Source organism: Bos indicus x Bos taurus, chromosome 3 (assembly GCF_003369695.1).
Source record: "Bos indicus x Bos taurus breed Angus x Brahman F1 hybrid chromosome 3, Bos_hybrid_MaternalHap_v2.0, whole genome shotgun sequence".
Lineage (NCBI taxonomy): Eukaryota > Metazoa > Chordata > Mammalia > Artiodactyla > Bovidae > Bos > Bos indicus x Bos taurus.
Window position 1 is genome coordinate 81,023,519 of NC_040078.1, and position 18,999 is coordinate 81,042,517.

General features: G+C 40.3%; 1 protein-coding gene across 1 annotated transcript in view; it reads right to left on the reverse strand.

The window, feature by feature from the left end:
- CACHD1 (cache domain containing 1) overlaps positions 1 to 18,999 on the reverse strand; it is a 232,163-nt gene that overhangs the window by 103,822 nt on the left and 109,342 nt on the right. Inside the window, exon 3 of the mRNA XM_027537021.1 lies at positions 879 to 1,027. Coding sequence (XP_027392822.1) covers positions 879 to 1,027 — 149 coding nt within the window. The remainder of the gene's footprint in view (positions 1 to 878; positions 1,028 to 18,999) is intronic.

Sequence of the window (18,999 nt, forward strand, 5' to 3'; positions counted from 1 at the left end):
AGGAGGCTGGCAGGCTACAGTCTATGGGGTTGTAAAGAGTCAGACACAATTGAGCAACAAACACACACATACGCCAATAAATAAAATATCCTCAACCAGATACAAATATCACTATGTCAATAAAAATATCCTCAACCATTCTGTTTCAATATTATCTGAAGCCATATCTACCTTGGTAGTTTTAAGGACACTATAAAGGATGTTCAGTTCACTTCAGTCACTCAGTCATGTCCAACTCTCTGCGACCCCATGAACCGCTGCACGCCAGGCCTGCCTGTCCATCACCAACTCCCGGAGTCCACACAAATCCATGTTCATTGAGTCAGTGATGCCATCCAACCATCTCATCCTCTCTCGTCCCCTTCTTCGCCTGCCCTCAATCTTTCCCAGCATCAGGGTCTTTTCAAATGAGTCAGCTCTTCACATCAGGTGGCCGAAGTATTGGAGTTTCAGCTTCAACATCAGTCCTTCCAATGAACACCCAGGACTGATGAGGGAATTTTTGCTACTAATGTGTCAAGGATGAAAGGCAGACCCTTAAATTAGGCAAATCAGCTCAGTCAATGAGACTATCTTATTCATGACCCATTAGTTAACAAATGAAAAAATGTTTGCAATTTTCAAGACTTAGTCAACTCTGGACTCAAACAATATTTGGCATTTCTGAACCTAGTCTCCAGCTTGACAAAAAGGTGAGCAGGGAAGATCCAGGAATTTCCTGCATATAGTCACACTTCTTTAAAAATTACTTGTCTATATAAAAGTAAAGGGCTTATTTAAGATAGGAATACATTTTGCAATAAACAAATAGGTATTTTAAATATGAATGGAAGGCAGTTCAATTCCTGGCTTAAACAACAAAAAATTCCAAGCCTTACTCCATCATGGAAGGTGGGATGGTACAGCAGTCTTGAATCGCAGTTAGGGGAGAGGTCAGGTGAGCTGTGTAGGATGCTTCTACAACTTGCTTATTCCGGTTGACCACATCCAAGTAACGGTTGAACTTCTCTCGGATTTTTTTGGCTAGCTGTGGGATGAGAGTAAGCAAAATCAATCAAAAGACCAGGACATCAACCCATTGTACTTTCAACTATACATTAACTTTTGTCACAAGCTGTCTATACTTCTGGTAAAACAAAAACATATTCATGGCTTATTTCATTATGTAAAGTTAAATAAAAATTGCCAAATACCCAAAAGTCACAGAAGAATACTTAATCTGTGGTAATATAATAACTTCTATCTTATAATAGATAAAGACACATTAAGAACTACTCATGTGTTCAAATTCAGATAGAACAATACCGATCCATAAAAATGCCCTGGGTGGAGAAAACAGCCTATTGATATTATTGTTGACATGGCAGTGGGTGTTAGGGGTTACAGAGCAAAATAGTGACTGGAAGAAAGAAATGCCACTATTCATAATTCTGGATTCACACAGATTTTTAAGGAGGAAAATACAGTAAGGGAAATGATATGTAGTCTTTTCTGTTACACAGCTCCAGGGGGCACCATTCACAGCCTTCCATGTGAATGGAGAATCTCTGAAGTTGTACAGTGCAGACATCCATATAAAATAAAATATATATAGTTAGAAATAGACTTGTATTTGGTCTGTTATACATTTAACATGGGCAAATGTCTTTCTTAACAGACCACTACATCATAATACACTTTCATATGGGAAAAGCAAAAGCAAATTGCTAAGCATACTGCTTTTTCCTCGGTTGTCCCCACCAAATATCACAGCTTAATTACAGATCTCCAAGGAAAACAAGTGTTGTTTTTCTTCCCCTTAAACAAAATGTTACCCAAATGAAATGACTGATAGAATTATAGCTAATTGGTTTTGTAGAGCTATTCATTACCAGCACACTAGAGGAGAACTAATCATCTCCTTTGGGTCATGCATCGCACACAATCCGGTAGCTTACAAGCTGAGAACATGGAGCCAAATCAGAATATCTTCATTTATTCCTTTCAAGTTGCTTTTAAATTTTGATTTTGTATCAGTGACACTCTGGCACTTCCAGAGTTTCAATTAAATAACTGAGGTTCTCAACCTTGTTAAATGTTGTACACACTATAAAGTTTAGAAAAATGTCCAGATACCAGAAAGAGAGTATGAGTGTAATGTTTAATGTGATAATAGGTTGCTCAAATTCATTTCAGCATTTTCAAAGGAGGAACTGTGTGTCTCAAAAACCAACATGCCCACCTGTAAAAGTTAAGAGTTTTCACTATTTAAAAAAAAAAAAAAAAAAATACATTATTCTTGTTGAGGTCTTTGTAATAAAATGTACAGACGTGGTTTAAATGTCCCACTGGTGATTTTGCCTCTCGGGGGGCACTGGGCAAAGTTTGGAGACATTTTGGTTGTTATAACTTGGTGGAGAATGATACTGGCGCATGGTGGGTAGAGGCCAGGATCCTCCTACATGTCCTGTGATGCACAGAACAACTCTTGGTAACCAGGAATTATGTGGCCCCAGAAATCAATGATGCCCCATTTGAGAAACCTAATGTAGAGAAAAATCAAAGATAATTAGCCCAATTTGTAATCCAGCCAATAGGTCCCAAACTGTTCTTCTAGGTTAGTTTTCCATCCATTCAAAATGATACCTTAAGGAGGAAAAAAAGTGTAAAAAAATTTCAACATTTGCACATTTCTATTTCATTCTTTGGTTTTTCTTTCCCAAAGTGACATGGAAGAAGCCATCAAATATGCCTGTAGTTCTTCAAAATGTAGCCTAAATACAGAGATATCACCATTCATTATTAGCAGATATGCTGTACAGCAGTTTGCACTAATCCAACAAACCTTTTTTTCTAGACTCTCATTTTTAATGGACAGTTGAGGATGAGAGACAGCAGCAGTATTAGTTGCTCATTTGTGTCAGAGTCTCTGTGACCTCATGGACTGTAGCCTGAGAGGTTCCTCTGTCCATGGATTTCCCAGGCAAGAATACTGGAGCCATTTCCTCTTCCAGGGGATCTTCGTTACCCTGCAGCTGAACCTGGGTCTCCTTCATGCAGGCCGATTCTTTACCACTGAGCCACCAGGGAAGCCCAGTAACAGGTCAAGCTTAAAAACCTAATGTATATTCTTACAGTGCTCTGCACTCTCCCCTTATGCTATCATCTGTTTGACATCTGGTTACCCTACTAGACTGCATGCTCTGTAAGGGCAGGTACTACATATGTTTTTGTTCATCTGTATTTTCATCAACTACTACACTGCCTAACATTGATGGCAGATAAAAATAGTTAATGAATATTGATTTGGATGGTGTTGATTCAAAATGTGCAAAAAATGTATAACACTTTTTTTTGCATGTAACTTTTTGCTTAGTTATAACTGAAGAAAAAACTATGAATAATGACTGTCTATATTAATCACTCATACACATATGTTAAGTAAACAGTTTACAAAGATTTTATGGCCATTTTTCTATGTAATATATCTTGTTATATTTATTGAAATGCAATTTTATGTTCATTAAATCTAAAACTAAATAATTTGCACTTACAAAAAATACTTGGTAAAAAAAAAAATTATCCCAGAGAATCATCAACCTTATCTTTTGGTCTAAGGATCACAACCTCTTTAAAAACATGGGATACTTACTTCAAAAATAAACATGTATTTCTGAAACTCCATTAAGAACAAATTCTGTCTTTTATCTTTAAGTTCAAAAATAAATATCACGAATTTCCCACCTACAAGTGTAGTTCATGACTGCCCTTGGGAACAAATTTTCTGTAACAGAATAAAGTGTGCTTGAAAGGACTGAAATTCCAAATAACATCGTCACAAATTCACTTTAAAAATGAAGGAAAAAATGCAAACATTTGTCTTTCTCTTACATACATTCAAACATACAAACACTTGAGAACTACCCAAGTGTCTCTTCTACACAGTTAGAGAATTCTAACTTTAAAAAAGTCAGATCTAGCTCATCATGATATTCTAATCTGGCTCTTTACTTATTTGTAAAAGGCATCCCCAAGAAAAAGAAATGCAAAAAAGCAAAATGGCTGTCTGAGGAGGCCTTACAAATAGCTGTGAAAAGAAGGGAAGCAAAAAGCAAAGGAGAAAAGGAAAGATATACCCATTTGAATGCAGAGTTCCAAAGAACAGCAAGGAAAGATCAGTGATCAATGCAAAGAAATAGAGGAAAACAATAGAATGGGAAAGACTAGAGATCTCTTCAAGATAACTAGAGATACCAAGAGAATATTTCATGTAAAGATGGGCTCAATAAAGGACAGAAATGGTAGGGACCTAACAAAAAAAGAAGATATTAAGAAGAGGTGGCAAGAATACACAGAAAAACTGTACAAAAAAGATCTTCACAGAGCAGATAATCATGATGGTGTGATCACTCACCTAGAGCCAGAAATCCTGGAATCTGAAGTCAAGTGGGCCTTAGGAAGTATCACCCAAAGCTAGTTGAGGTGATGGAATTCCAGTTGAGCTATTTCAAATCCTAAAAGATGATGCTGTGAAAGTGTTGCACTCAATATGCCAGCAAATGTGGGGAACTCAGCAGTGGCCACAGGACTGGAAAAGTTTTCCGTTTTCATTCCAATCCCAAAGAAAGGCAATGCCAAAGAATGCTCAAACTACTGCACAATTGTACTCATCTCACACACTAGTAAAGTAACGCTCAAAATTCTGCAAGCCAGGCTTTAGCAATATGTGAACCGTGAACTTCCAGATGCTCAAGCTGGATTTAGAAAAGGCAGAGGAACAAGAGATCAAATTGCCAATATCTGCTGAATCATAAAAAAACATGAGAATTCCAGAAAAACATCTATTTCTGCTTTATTGATGATGCCAAAGCCTTTGACTGTGTGGATCACAATAAACTGTGGGAAATTCTGAAAGAGATAGTAATACCAGACCACCTGACCTGCCTCCTGAGAAACCTATATGCAGGTAAGGAAGTAACAGTTAGAACTGGTCATGGAAAAACAGGCTGGTTCCAAATAGGAAAAGGAGTACGTCAAGGCTGTGTATTGTCATCCTGCTTTTTTAACGTATATGCAGAGTACATCAGGAGAAACGCTGGGCTGGATGAAGCACAGCTGGAATTGAGATTGCCAGGAGAAATATCAATAACCTCAGTTATGAAGATGACACCACCCTTAGGGCAGAAAGTGAAGAACTAAAGAGCCTCTTGATGAAAGTGAAAGAGGAGAGTGAAAAAGTTGGCTTAAAGCTCAGCATTCAGAAAACTAAGATCATGCCATCCAGTCCCATCACTTCATGGGAAATAGATGGGGAAACAGTGGAAACAGTGGCTGACTTTATTTTTCTGGGCTCCAAAATCATTGCAGATGGTGACTGCAGCCATGGCATTAAAAGACTCTTACTCCTTGGAGGGAAAGTTATGATCAACCTAGACAGCATATTAAAAAGCAGAGACATTACTTGGCAACAAAGGTCCATCTAGTCAAGGCTATGGTTTTTCTAGTGGTCATGTATGGATGTGAGAGTTGGACTATAAAGAAAGCTGAGGGCTGAAGAATTGATGCTTTTGAACTGTGGTGTTGGAGAAGACTCTTGAGAGTCCTTTGGACTGCAAGGAGATCCAACCAGTCCATCCTAAAGGAGATCAGTCCTGGGTGTTCACTGGAAGGACTGATGTTAAAGCTGAAACTCCAGTACTTTGGCCACCTGATGTGAAGAGCTGACTCATTTGAAAAGACCCTGATGCTGGGAGGGATTGGGGGCAGGAGGAGAAGGGGATGACAGAGGATGAGATGGTTGGATGGAATCACCGACTCTATGGACATGGGTTTGTGTGGACTCCGGGAGTTGGTGATGGACAGGTAGGCCTGGTGTGCTGCGTTCACAGGGTCGCAAAGAGTTGGACACGACTGAGTGACTGAACTGAACTGAAGAATGACTCTTACATTTTTAAATGAAATTTAAAAAAAAATTTTGTGATAGTAATTATATGAAATTTGAAGCTCAGTATTGATAAAGTTTCATTGAAACCCAATTATTTGTTCACCTATCATTTCTGGCTGCTTTTATTATGCAATGGCAGAGTTAAGTAGATGGGATACAGATTGTCTGACTTGCTTTGCTGTAGGTATTAATAGAAGTCAGATGATCTAACACATCCAACATTAAGCCGTTACTCGAGTAATTTTATAAAAAATTTGCTCTCCATTGAGAAGTGAGGGTCCCTCTACTCCCACTGCTTGACTCTGGGTAGGCTTATGATGGCTTCTACCAGTAGAGCACAGAAAAAGAGACACTATGTAATTTGCAAGGCTAGGTGATAAAGAGCCATACAGCTTCTGCCGGTCTCTCTTGGAATGCTCTCAACCACCCTGCTGTAAGAAGTCCAAGACACACGGAGAGGCCACAGTGAAGTATTTGCTTGGCAGCTCTAGCTAAGCAAGTCTTCAAGTCATCTCAGCCTGCTCCGGATATGAGTCAAGAAGTCTCAGGATAATTCTAGCCCCTGGCCTTCGCTGATGGAGTCCTAGGCATTATGGAACGGAGATGCCAGCTTTGCAATGCCTGAACCATTGAATCCGTAGGCACGAAGAAAGTTGTCTATGTCACTATATTTGGGGGTGGGGGGGTGGCACAGGGCAGTTCTTACATGGCAACAAGTAACCAGAACACCCAGGATAGGCAGAATTCCTTCATAAGATAAATGTGTTGAAGCTATGCTAAACAAAGCTGCTCAGAGAGAGACACTGCATTGAAATCATCAAGACAGTAGCCTGTAAATTATAAATCTGTTGCAAAGAGTTTTCAACATTCTTCAGAAAATTATGATAACTGTCATATAGTGGTACTTACCATATACTAGGCACAGGACCCCGCAATGTAAGTACTGACATTTTTTATCAATGAACCACAAAATGTAAGACTTCATTCCCTCATTTAAAACTCAGAACTGTCTTGTCTATAAAACCTATGTATTCACCTGCTCAGCTACGGTGCCACAGACAAACTTAAGAAAAGCTGCAATAGTGGCTTGAAATTTTAAACTTTAAAATCACACAATCTGAGGAATAGAACTCCCATTAACATAATCACCAAGGCACAGAGTGGGTTGGCTGTGGAATTGCCCTAGGGTGGGGGTGGGAGGTGGTTACTGGGTGATGGGAGATGGACTCTGGTGGGGATGGGGGAGCAGAGGGTGGTCTCTGCCTTTGGCCTTCGAGTTAGGGCGGGCCTAAAATGGCATTCTTCATTAGTGGAAGCAGTTACTTACATACAGAGTCCAGACACACAAGACAATGAACAAAAGGTCTCAGAAGAAAGCTCTCTCCTCTGGGATTCACTCCTCTTGGTCAATAACTCCTCAGAATCCATGTTATGACACCCTATCTGGCTTTATTTTTTTTAAAAACTGCCCACATTAATCATGTGTAGGACACTGTTATAAGCACCTCACAAGCATATGACAATTTAATCCTTCTAGGAACCCTACAAACTACACATCTCCATCGTTAAAAAAAACTTGCTCAAGGTCACAAAACTAGTAAGTAGTAAAGCTGGGATCCAAAACCAGTAACATTCTGCCTCAGAACCCAAGCTTCACTCTGTGCAACACTGCTTCACTCTGTGAATTCTTAGACCAACAACCTCCCGTGATTTCTTTTCAAACCCATTTGAATCAATGCTATGAAATTCTTGGCAGAATACCATAAGCCATACACAGTCTCACGAGAATTAGATTTTAATAATTTACATTTCATTTGGAATTTTTCGTAATTCCTATGAAAGTCAAAACTTTGAAGTTTAGAATTGCTGAATTCTACCACCAATAAGAAAAAGGGATATGAATTTGAAGTAACGTACCCTCCAAAACAATGCCTATCTGTCCTTACCTGACTACTGTGCTATCAGTTCTACTGAACTAACTTAAATTGTCCTGATTAGTTCTGGGTATTCCAGTTTGATCATTACCTGGAAGGAGAAGAGAATAAATGTAACATTCCTATTCTGAAGGAAATGAACTTCAGAATTCAGTACTTTTCTCTGGGTTTTGATCTGAGTTAATTTATCTGTCATCACAGAGTAGTAAGATGAAATTGTAATTCCTATTGTGTATGTGGAAAAAAAAATAAAAGAGGCATGTGGAGCTTGAGGGTCTCTGGACTCTCAGGGGGTGATCTGGCCTCCTTTGACCCCACTGCCTGAGATGACCCCAGGGTGCCCTTTGGACAAGGACCGTGAGGGTGACTCACAGTAGAAACCTCACGCTGCACCATGGGGTAGATTTTCCCTCTCTAAAAGCAATCTCTTTTAGCATGCCAACCAAATCCAGGTTGCTCGGCAAGCATAACAGAATCTATTAGAGTAAAGATAGCCCACAGAGAGATTAAATCCTGAATGTATCCGTTAAATTCAAGAGGACCCGCTACCAAGGCAGAAACTTCCAAGAGGCCAGACAGATTCTGGGTCTGTATCCTGCCATGATCCCTGCAGACAGAAGAAAACAAAGGACATTCTCAACAAAAAGCTACAGGTGGACCCACAATCCTTCTCAGTGTAATTAAAAACATTTTTCTTTCCATGGCTCAGCTTTCATCTTTTATCCTTCTTTATCCTCTCCCCTTCATCCCCTAAGGGGTTCCTGAATGCTGATGAGACGACAGGGCTAAAACCATCTTGTCATCTTTTGGGTCAATTCTTCAGCTAGCCAGCATCCAGCTATGGGTCAAATGATGAGTAGGTAGCTGGCCAGTCCCCATGGGAACGGATTCTAATTTGTCATCATCTCCAGTGACAACGTTTCATCACAACATCAATGAATTTCTTTCTTGCTGAATTTCACTTCCCTTAATTTTCCCATAGACATTTCTGTCATTTGCATACTTCCCCAGAGCCCCCCTTCTCCTCCCACCTTTTTTTAAAAGCTCCTTTTACCTTAGCTTTATACTTCTGAAGATTGGAGGTAGGGTGGGCATATGGGTAAAACAAGGTAAAAGAAAACAAAAATGCAAAGGCATAGTACACACTTTATTTATGTCTCTGTCCTAAAAGGAAGGGCCGGAAGGAGTTTTGAATGTTGGGGAAAGCTTTATCTAAAATACATAACAATGAAGCTGACAGGCACAGACAGGAAAGGTACCCCAGGGAACTGAAGATTCAGAGCAAAATTCCTACTGAATGTAGAAGAGTTTAACATTTGACATTCAGAAACCTTTGTGCCGTGATAAGAATCTACTAGCTTATCTCCCTTTCCTTCTATTTCAGCCTTATTACTCAAGAAAATAAACCTTTTCATTTTCCAGCAAGTTTCAGGATTTGGTTATTTAAATGTCGGTAACATAGACATAATTTTAAGCATCAAGCACAAGCATCACACCATTGCATTCCAAGGTTCAAGGAGGAAACCTTCTTATTGTTTCATGTTGGACATTGTTTATAGGATTATTTAACACCACACCCTTGCTATTATTTTTATTAGTAACAGTTGTAATATTCTAGACAGCTCTCCCAATTATTAGCTGGGAATCTGGGTCAGTTCCTCGACTTCCATTAGCCTTGGTGTCCTCATGAGTACAACAGGATAACACAGTTTCAAGAACTTCTTGTGGCGTTCAAATGTAAGAATGACTACATTAACATAAACCCAGGATGACTGCAAGGGATTATTCTCTTTGTTATACCCAGTCTCTGGACTAGGAAGAGCATGTGGTGGTGATAAGGAAACACTGTGGAGCCATAAGTAACGGAGAGGGACTCCCTAAACATAACCATTTTATTCATTTAACTCATGCTTAATTCTCCGCAGGAAAACTGACACATATCTGGGGGGTGGGGAAGCATTCTTCCCCTTAAAAATTAACAGTAAAATGGCACAAAGAGCTTAAGCTTTGGAGTCAAAGAAATCTGAGTCAAATCAAGCTGTCACTTACTAAGTAAATGGAGCCAAAGTAAATTATTTCTCTAAGCCTCAACTTTGTTGTTGTTTTAGTCTCTAAGTTGTGTCCGACTTTTTGGCGACTCCATAGACTGTAGCTCACCAGGTTCTTCTGTCCATGGGATTTCCCAGGCGAGAATACTGGCGTGGGTTGCTATTTCCTTCTCCAGGGGATTAATTACCTCTAAACTGGAAATAACAATAGCTGCTTCATGACATTGTTTGAGAACCAAGAGGGATGATGTTTATAAATATTTAGCAGAGTGTCTAACTGATCGTATGTGCCAAATAAATGGTAGTGACTGTTCACTATTATTATCATTGTTGTGATTATCTGTGGGAATTGATGTAGGGACTCAGACACTATGAATAGAGACTCCCAAAGAGCCTAGGAAGAGTCAGGATGGGTGTGCTAACATTGGGCTATGACCTTACTAGGGCTATCAGCACCTCTTCCACAGCACAGTATCATGTAGGTTATATAGTTACAATCATAGGCAGGAACTCTTCTGGGATCTTCTTTTTCTAAATTTAAGGATTTAATAATGACTTTATTCTTATGTCACACTTTACCATTTTCAAAGCATTTTTTCGTGACTCATCCAACAATGCTGGGAGCCAGGCAAAGCAGATATTCCTGGCCCCTTCTCTACCATCAGGAAATCAAGGCTCAGTGGTGCACCCAAGCTCATGCTGAGTAAGTGTAGAAAACAGAGAGACCAGGGCTTCTAATCCCCAGTTCCATTCTCTTTCTGCCACAAGCTCCTCCAATTTGCAGGAAAATGTGAGCTCGCCCAGATCAAATGATCTAAGTTCTACTCATTCTTCCAGTCCCAGCCCTGCATTTGCCTCTCTGAAGACTTCTCAGGTCCTTCTTTCCCAGAATTGTCTAGGACTCAGTGTCTGTGCCACTCATTGTTGATCTTTCCTCATTTAAAGATCCCATTTCTCCTAAGAAGCCAATAACATAACAATAATTAACATTTACCCATTGCTTGCTATGTGCCAGGCACTTTGAAACTGCAATTTTGGGAGATGCCTTGTTTTTTTTTTAAATGCTCACAACAACTCTTGGTACTTACTATATGCTATTTTTATAAATAGTTTTGATAGATTAACTTGCCCAAGGTCATTCAGCTAATAAATAGAATAATTAGATCAAACCTGTGCTTTTGAACCACGGGGCTGTGCATTTTTCTTTCATGTATACCTAGCATCGAGAAGAGACTTAAAAGCCTTCATTACTGTATTCACTTCCCTACAATATACCATTACTTGTCATATTGCTAAAACCTGCTTCTAGTTCAAAAAAGGGCAGATAACTTGGAAAAATTGTTCATATCTGGTTTAAGCCAATCAGAAGCTCTGAGCCTCTCTAGTTCCCTATCTTCCTCTGCCTCTAAGATGATATAAGCTGCTCTGGAGTACCTATTGCTGAGAAAAGAGCACCAGTTCAGATAAGGTACCCTGATGGCAACTGGCCATACTTGTGGTGTGGCTGCTGATCTGCTCCGAGCTCAGGTCTTAAGTGTGGAAGAGCCTGGGCCTGGCAGGCAACGATACAGGACAAGACAGATGAAGACCCGGAGATGGGACAGGGCCCATCTGAATTTCCAATGGCCCGCGGAGGCTTCAGGGTTGTCTGACGGATGTGTGGGAATAGCACATCCAGTGGAGAAGTGGGGCGGCCGCTGACAGATGAACTGCAGGTGGACCAGGAAGATTTATGTGCAAGGCTGTCTGGGCTCCAGGGTCACATACCCCCATTCTGGGAGAGGTGGGGCCCCTGTGGCTGAGCTGGGGAGGCACGCAATGGAAAAAACAGGAGGCAAGTGCTAACATGCCAGAGAGCCGAAGGAGGCTGAGCTCTGGGAAACGATTGAGAGCGGCAGCTTCTCTCTTTAAGCAAAACATAGGTTTGCTTAAAAGGTTATAATGGGGTTTGGTTTGGGCAGCAGTTTGTACTGGGTATTCCAGGAGAGTCATGGAAACACACAGCCCAGCCTCCTGAAAGCCAAGGTTATCAACTCAGTGGCTCAATGGGCTTTTGCCCTGTTTTTCACCCCTCTCTACCCTTAACAACCAGATCATAACAAAAGAAACAAAAGGAAGGGCAGGCTTCAACCCACTTCTCCCCACTTCACTCTGTAATAGGAGCCTCTGGGCTGAGGTTCCTTTAAACCAAAATAAGCAAGTGCTCAGGCCTTGAAAGTTTACAGTCAGTTCCTTCACAAGGAAAAAGCAGTTTAACCTAGTCTTAACCTTGGAAAAAATCAAGAGGTTGAGAGTTGGGGGATGAGGGAGGAACACTGGCCACAGCATATAGGATAATCTAACCTTTTACGTTACAGCTTTTGAGATAAGCTTTCTTAGTTTATGAATCAGGGAGGAAAGGTGTTGAAATAGCCTGGGGTTCATGATTTTAGGACTACTCTGGTGGCCCATGAGGGGTACAGAGAAAAGGAAAGGAGATCCAGTCCTATTACTCTTACCACATAAAGCTCTCATTTACAGTATAAATACCTGTGCGTAACTTATAAACACCAAGTATGAGGGCTTCCCAGGTGATGCAGTGGTAAAGAATCTGCCTACCAATGCAGGTTTGATCCCTGGGTTGGGAAGATCCCCTGGAGTAAGAAATGGCAACGAACTCCAGTACTCTTGCCTGGGAAATTCCATGGCCAGAGGAGCCTGGTGGGCTACAGTCCAGGGGGCTACAAAGAGGCGGGCACAACTGGGCACGCATGTACATACTTAGAAGCATTCTAAGTAATAAGGTGGCATGGGGGAATGCATTAGGGGAACTGGGGCCAGTTGGGAGGGCTCTGGAAAGCTGCAGTTTCACTCTATCCCAGACTACTTTTCCCACAACAAATGCAAATAATTTCTCATATCTACAACCAACCTTGCAACCTGGGGCAGCGCCTGGCAGCGACTTGATTTTTTGTATAAATGAAGGATAAAATCTGACCTATCCTCCACTGGGAGGCCAACTGGCTAGAGCGTTTTAGGGTTCTTCATGGGTCCTCTGAGAGCAGATGGGTCAACACTTGCCAGCAAGTGTCAATTAGCTCAGCAATGAAGTGGAAAGATGAGACTGGCAAGGAAGCAAAAATCTGCCACTAAACACTTACTTTTGTATCTTCAACCTGGCCAAGGCCTCATTAAATCCAATTCTGGGGAAGGCAATCTTGAGACACAATGAAAGAAAAACAAAAAACCAAAAAACTAGATGTTTCCATTTCCCCTTTCTTAAAAGTGGAATATAATAATGTGCCATTTTAGGACTTCATTGATACACAGTACTAAGAGCAGCAGGGCTCAATGACAGTAAGTCTAAGGTCTCCTACTCCCTAGTTACAAAAATATAAGTCAATGCAAGACAGAGCCTAATGCACAGCATATCCCATTTTTTGGAGCAACAAATTTTTACATGTATTCCCTTTAAAACTAAGGAAACATAATAGTACCAGAGAAAGCATCTTACAAACATTTGATTTCCTCAGTTGTTGAAATCTGGCCTTGAATATCCATAACCATCTGAGTCTTCAATGTGGCCTGACTATCATAGGAAGTAGATGCACTCTCTCCCCTGGTCCTTCATTCACACAATGAAGCCAACTTATGCTTATCTCAGTAGATAGAAAGCCATTTCTTGGCTTCATTGTGAAGATACTTGAGTAGTGGGCAATCAGCCTGCCTTTATGATCCAGGCCTAAAGCTCGAAGTACTAATACAGAGATACAAGTTTTTGCTTTCTGCTTTTTTATAATTAGGAAAAACAACACTCACATGGACCACTTGGATGAGGTGCAAATGTTGGCTGCTAGTAGGAAATACGTTACTATTAAGACTTGCTAGAAACAACAACACAAAGTAATGTTTCCCATGTGGGTTCCACACCAGAGGAATGAGGATATTTGCCTCAACCACAACAATTTTATTATATCCTTCTCTGAGCTGTTCTGTGTGTTCCTCTGCCAAGTTGCATCTGATATCATTCTCGAACTCACAGTTGGATTGAGAAAGGTCCTCTCATTGCCTATCTGATGACAGGGAGGATTGCAAACACAAGAAGCAGGGTTATGTGTGCTTTGTCTTGGCTATTTGCTTCCGTAGGACTCACACTCACACCTGTCCTGAAGGGTGATGCCTGACATGGGTGTCAGTGGATAAGACAGTGACTTCTTGATGACTTTGTAGAAAACCAGCATGCTCTTTGCAGCATATAAAAGGACTAAAGGCTGCTTAAGTAACAACCAGTGAGAATGCTCATGAGCAGCTATTTCAACATGATCCCTACCTGCCCAGAATCTTCTAATATTATAAATAAAGCTGTAGATCTTGGTGATCTTCCAATTTTATCAAACCACATGTTATTTCATAGAACCAGATTTTCAAAGTGTTGAGCCAATTGAAGGTTCTTGATATTAGCAGCAATTAATTCCTTTGCATCACTGCCACAAGTATTTCCTATTGCACCACGGGATATATTAGGGATAAATTGGTCCCTGCTTTTAAGTTGCTTGCTAGGTTTTAAAATATACATATGTTTATGCATTCTACTAGTGCAGATGATCTGAGCTTTTTTTTTTTTTTAGTAGGAGTAGCAGTTTTAGATGGAAAGATAGAGTTGGGAGGGCAGATAGGAGGATTTGAAGAAATCTTGGCTGTTACCTCCTCACCAGCATTTCCTGATACTATCCAAACTCGTGATACTAAAAATGTGTGTTAAAATGGGCTTGTTTCCATTTTTAGTGGAATGTTCATTTCTCATGATGAGGTCTTCCTGGCTTTTAGAATGAGGACTTAGACTCAGCCTATTCCCTTCTATTTAAATGAAGTTTTGACTGAATCAAAAGGCCAGGCTCAAACCTCTTCTGCGTCACTGAAACAAGGCGTTTACTCACATATGGATGGCAGAGTTATGTGAAGAGCGAAAGCTCCAGCTGGAGCAGGGAGAGATGCACATTTTGGCGGGGCTTGCATGTCTTTTCCTGCCCTGCCCCAACGGCCTTACCAGACCCTCTCCTGGTACAGCCTCTTCTCTCCAGCTGTGCCTGCCAGCAACTGCCTCTCCTCCCCTGTATTTGCTGGGGGAGAATCGGTACCAGCCCCTTCATGCGTTCCATCACACACACGCGCGCACACACACACACACACACACAGGGGGAGCACACAGTGTGCGAATTAAAGGAACGAGGAAATGGATTACTCTGGGTTGTTGCCAAAACAACACGAAAAAACTGCAGCCATAATTTTCAAGCCTGAAGTATAAGTATGTGATGGTGGTGGGAGATGTAGAAAATTTCATTTTTCTATAATTGGTGTGAATACACAAATGTAAAAATGAACAGTGTGCTGTAAATATATGCACAGAGTACAATTTATATGCAAACAATGGATACATAGTACATTATAACAAAATATGTGAGTATATAGGACGAGTGTGGGGGTGGGGGCAGTGAGCAAGCGTAGGATTATCTCAGTTTATCTCAACACCAGGCATACATTGGCTAACGTACAATATGTACCCCTGAAGTCAGCTGGTCTATATTTAGTACAGGAATTACAGCTTTCATGCGTGCATACACATATTTTAACTTCCAAATATATATAAGAATTCAGAGCATATGTTGCATGTATATTTTTATGAAAATATAAACAAGATAGTTAGATATTTCAAATTCCGAATTGCCATTTCTTAAACAGTGAGGTAGTAGTTATCCTGCTCCTCTCTCTCTCCTGGGCTACCTTGTTTTGTTTTCTTCCTCCCTCTCTGAAGCTGGCTGAGCAGGTCCTCAAATATCCCTGATTACTGTTAAAGCTTCACACTGGGAGAGAACCTGGGAGTTCTGGGGCAGCTAAAGGTTTGTTACTTTCTCCATGGAAACTTCACTAACAAAAACCGTACCAACCACGATTCTACACTAAGAATTCCAAACAGTTATCGACTTCTACTCATGTGCAACACAAAGGAAGCTCTCTATGTTATATTTAAACCCTACGGACTAGCCAAACTGCTGTACTTTTTTCACTCACTCAATTTGCTGAAAGTTTTTCTTTGTGTGCGTGTTAGTTGCTCAGTCGTGTCGGACTCTTTGTGACCTTATGGACTTCTAGCCCACCAGGCTCCTCTGTCCGTGGGATTCTCTAGGGAAGAATACTGGAGTAGGTAGCCATTCCCCTCTCCAAGAACCTTCCCTGACCCAGGGATTGAACCTAGGTCTTCAGCATTGCAAGCAGATTCTTTACCAGCTGAGCCAAAAAGTTCTTCTTTAGGGCATACTATTTACCACCCCCTTGAATCCCAACAAAGCAAAACAAAAAAGTCAATAGCCCCATAGAAGCTCCACAGTAACAAAAATTAGAACCAACTGATAATAAAGGAATAATGATTAAGTGTGGAAAAGACAAAGGTGTCTGCTCTTTAAATAAATCAAGGACTTCATTTATTTTTATATCTTGTTTATGTTCCTGCAGGATAATCCATTAGTGATAGAATGTACTTCCCCTTGTGATTATTAGAGCTAAAAGGCAGAAGGCACCCTCTACCATTGTTTGGCCCGGGTCAACTGATTATTTAAACTCCATTTTTTCTTCATTTAGTGGCTGTTTGCATCAGAGTACTTACAATGTTTAGACATATTATTTATCTTACTTTGGTTAATGTGTAATAATCTCAGCAGAGAATAAACCACCTTCCTCTTAAAAACTGAAAACATATAAAAGGATTGGCAATTAAAGAAGTATGAAAAGCAACATAGCACAGTGATTAAGAACATGGATTTTAAAGTTAAAATCTTGGTCCTATCATCTAATTCAAGAATGGTTTGGGGTAGAAGTCCCCAACCTTTGGGACTGATTTAATAATAATAGAAATAAAGTGCACAACAAATGCATTTGAATTATCCTGAGACCAATTCCCCCTCACCCACAATTCCTGGAAAAATTGTCTTTAACATTGGGGACTATTGATTTGGAGCATCATAACTTAATAGCTTTGAGTCTCATTTCCTTCAACTCTAAAAGAGGGAGAGAAACTGTGTTTGTATCATAGGGTTATGGTAAAATTTTAATAAGAAAACTCAATCAGCATTTATTAAATGAACATGAAACATCATGCCAAATAAATCACTTTTTCCAAAATGCAACACAACCCGGGTACACCTAGTTCTTGTGCCCATGCCATACTTATTACAATTCTAGAAAAGCATACATAATTTGAACATAACCCAAAATACTGCCACACTAGATGGGATCCACAGTCCATTGAGACTACCTTCTGTCTCTCTTAAATGCCTCCTTCGGGCCATCACCTGCAAGAGATTAGCAAGATATACCAAGTATATGAACACATGTCTCTTGTAATTTAACTATGTCTTTGGGATAAGCTCTTTGTTTCTCTTCCTATGATGCCAAGTGTATAGTAAGTCCTCAACAAATGTTTGCTGAATCCATCAACCGTCTACCACTTAGCAGTGGTATGCTCAGAATCTCCCCCTTGAAGAGCTCATGATCTATAGTTTTTCCGTTCATTCCCAATATCTTGAAAGCATTACAGCATGAGTTATTCTGACAAGGTCCCAACACTCAGGAGTTTGGGCTCCCTAAATTTTTATTTTTTAGAAGAGGTAAAATAACCACAAATTTTCTTTCTGCTGCAAAAATACTTACAGTATTTAATATTTTCTTACTTCTTCCAAAGTTTGATGAGTATTCTTTCATCACAATATTTTTTGCCTTTCTTTGAAAACAAATCCAACCTTGAATGGATTTTTTCCTGGAAAGCAGCATGATGTAGCATAATGGTTTGTAAATCTTTTATAAAGTGATAGGCCATTAAAAAACACAGAAAATCTCATATTAAATTTCAATATATCAAACAAGTAAGGTAAATTGCTGTATGAATGAATGGAGAAGAAAAGGACAGGACCCGGTCCTTACATTCTGTCACAGCCTCTGCAGTACCTCTCCATACCTTTGGAAACAAAACTTTAAAAATATATACTAGAACACTGAATTTCAATCCCTTGCAACCAAAATTGGGTTCTCTTAGCCCTTCAGTTGGATGCCCTTGCACAAGATATTTCTTTGGTATAATTTTCCTTGTCAGTGAAACTTGTAGAGCTTTTTATGAGGATTATGAATTTGTGTAGCAAATACCACTTATTATACTGAGATACTTTTTCAAGGTACTGAGGGTACATCAAAGACTGTCCTCACAGAGCTTACATTCTATTAAAAAAGATAACACAATTTTAAAAAGTCATAGATGAGTCCTAGGGGATAAGTTGTAAGGAGATAAATAAAGCAAGAAAGAGGTAAGAAGTAAAGGTGGGTATACTTAATAACATTTATAAATGGGTGGTCAAGGAGGATCTCAATGAGCGGTAACACTGAGCCAAAACAGCAACGATGTTAGGGAACGGGCCACGTGGCTCGATGACAAAAGATTTAAGGACAGTGTTGTTGTTCAGTTGCTCAGCTGAGTCTGACTCTTTGCGACTCCATGGACTGCAGCATGCCAGGCTTCCCTGTACTTCACCATCTCCTGAGGCTTGTTCAAACTCAAGTCCATTGAGTCAGTGATACCATCCAACCAACTCATCCTCTGACATCCCCTTGACTCATGATATATATTCAATAAATGATAATGATTACCATAGCCAAGATAATATAAACAAAGAAAAAAAACGGGATTAAAAATTTTGTCTCTGCTACTTTACTAGTTCTCTGAGGTCTTAAACCATTTACAATGACCTCTAAGATGCTTACTCCTTGGAAGGAAAGATATGACAAAGCTGCTGCTGCTGCTGCTGCTGCTAAGTTGCTTCAATCATGTCCGACTCTGTGCGACCCCATAGACGGCAGCCCACCAGGCTCCCCCATCCCTGGGATTCTCCAGGCAAGAACACTGGAGTGGGTTGCCATTTCCTTCTCCAGTGCATAAAAGTGAGAAGTGAAAGTGAAGTCACTCAGTTGTGGCCGACTCTTTGCGACCCCATGGACTGCAGCCCACCAGGCTCCTCCATCCATGGGATTTTCCAGGCAAGAGTACTGGAGTGGGGTGCTATTGCTAGAGAGC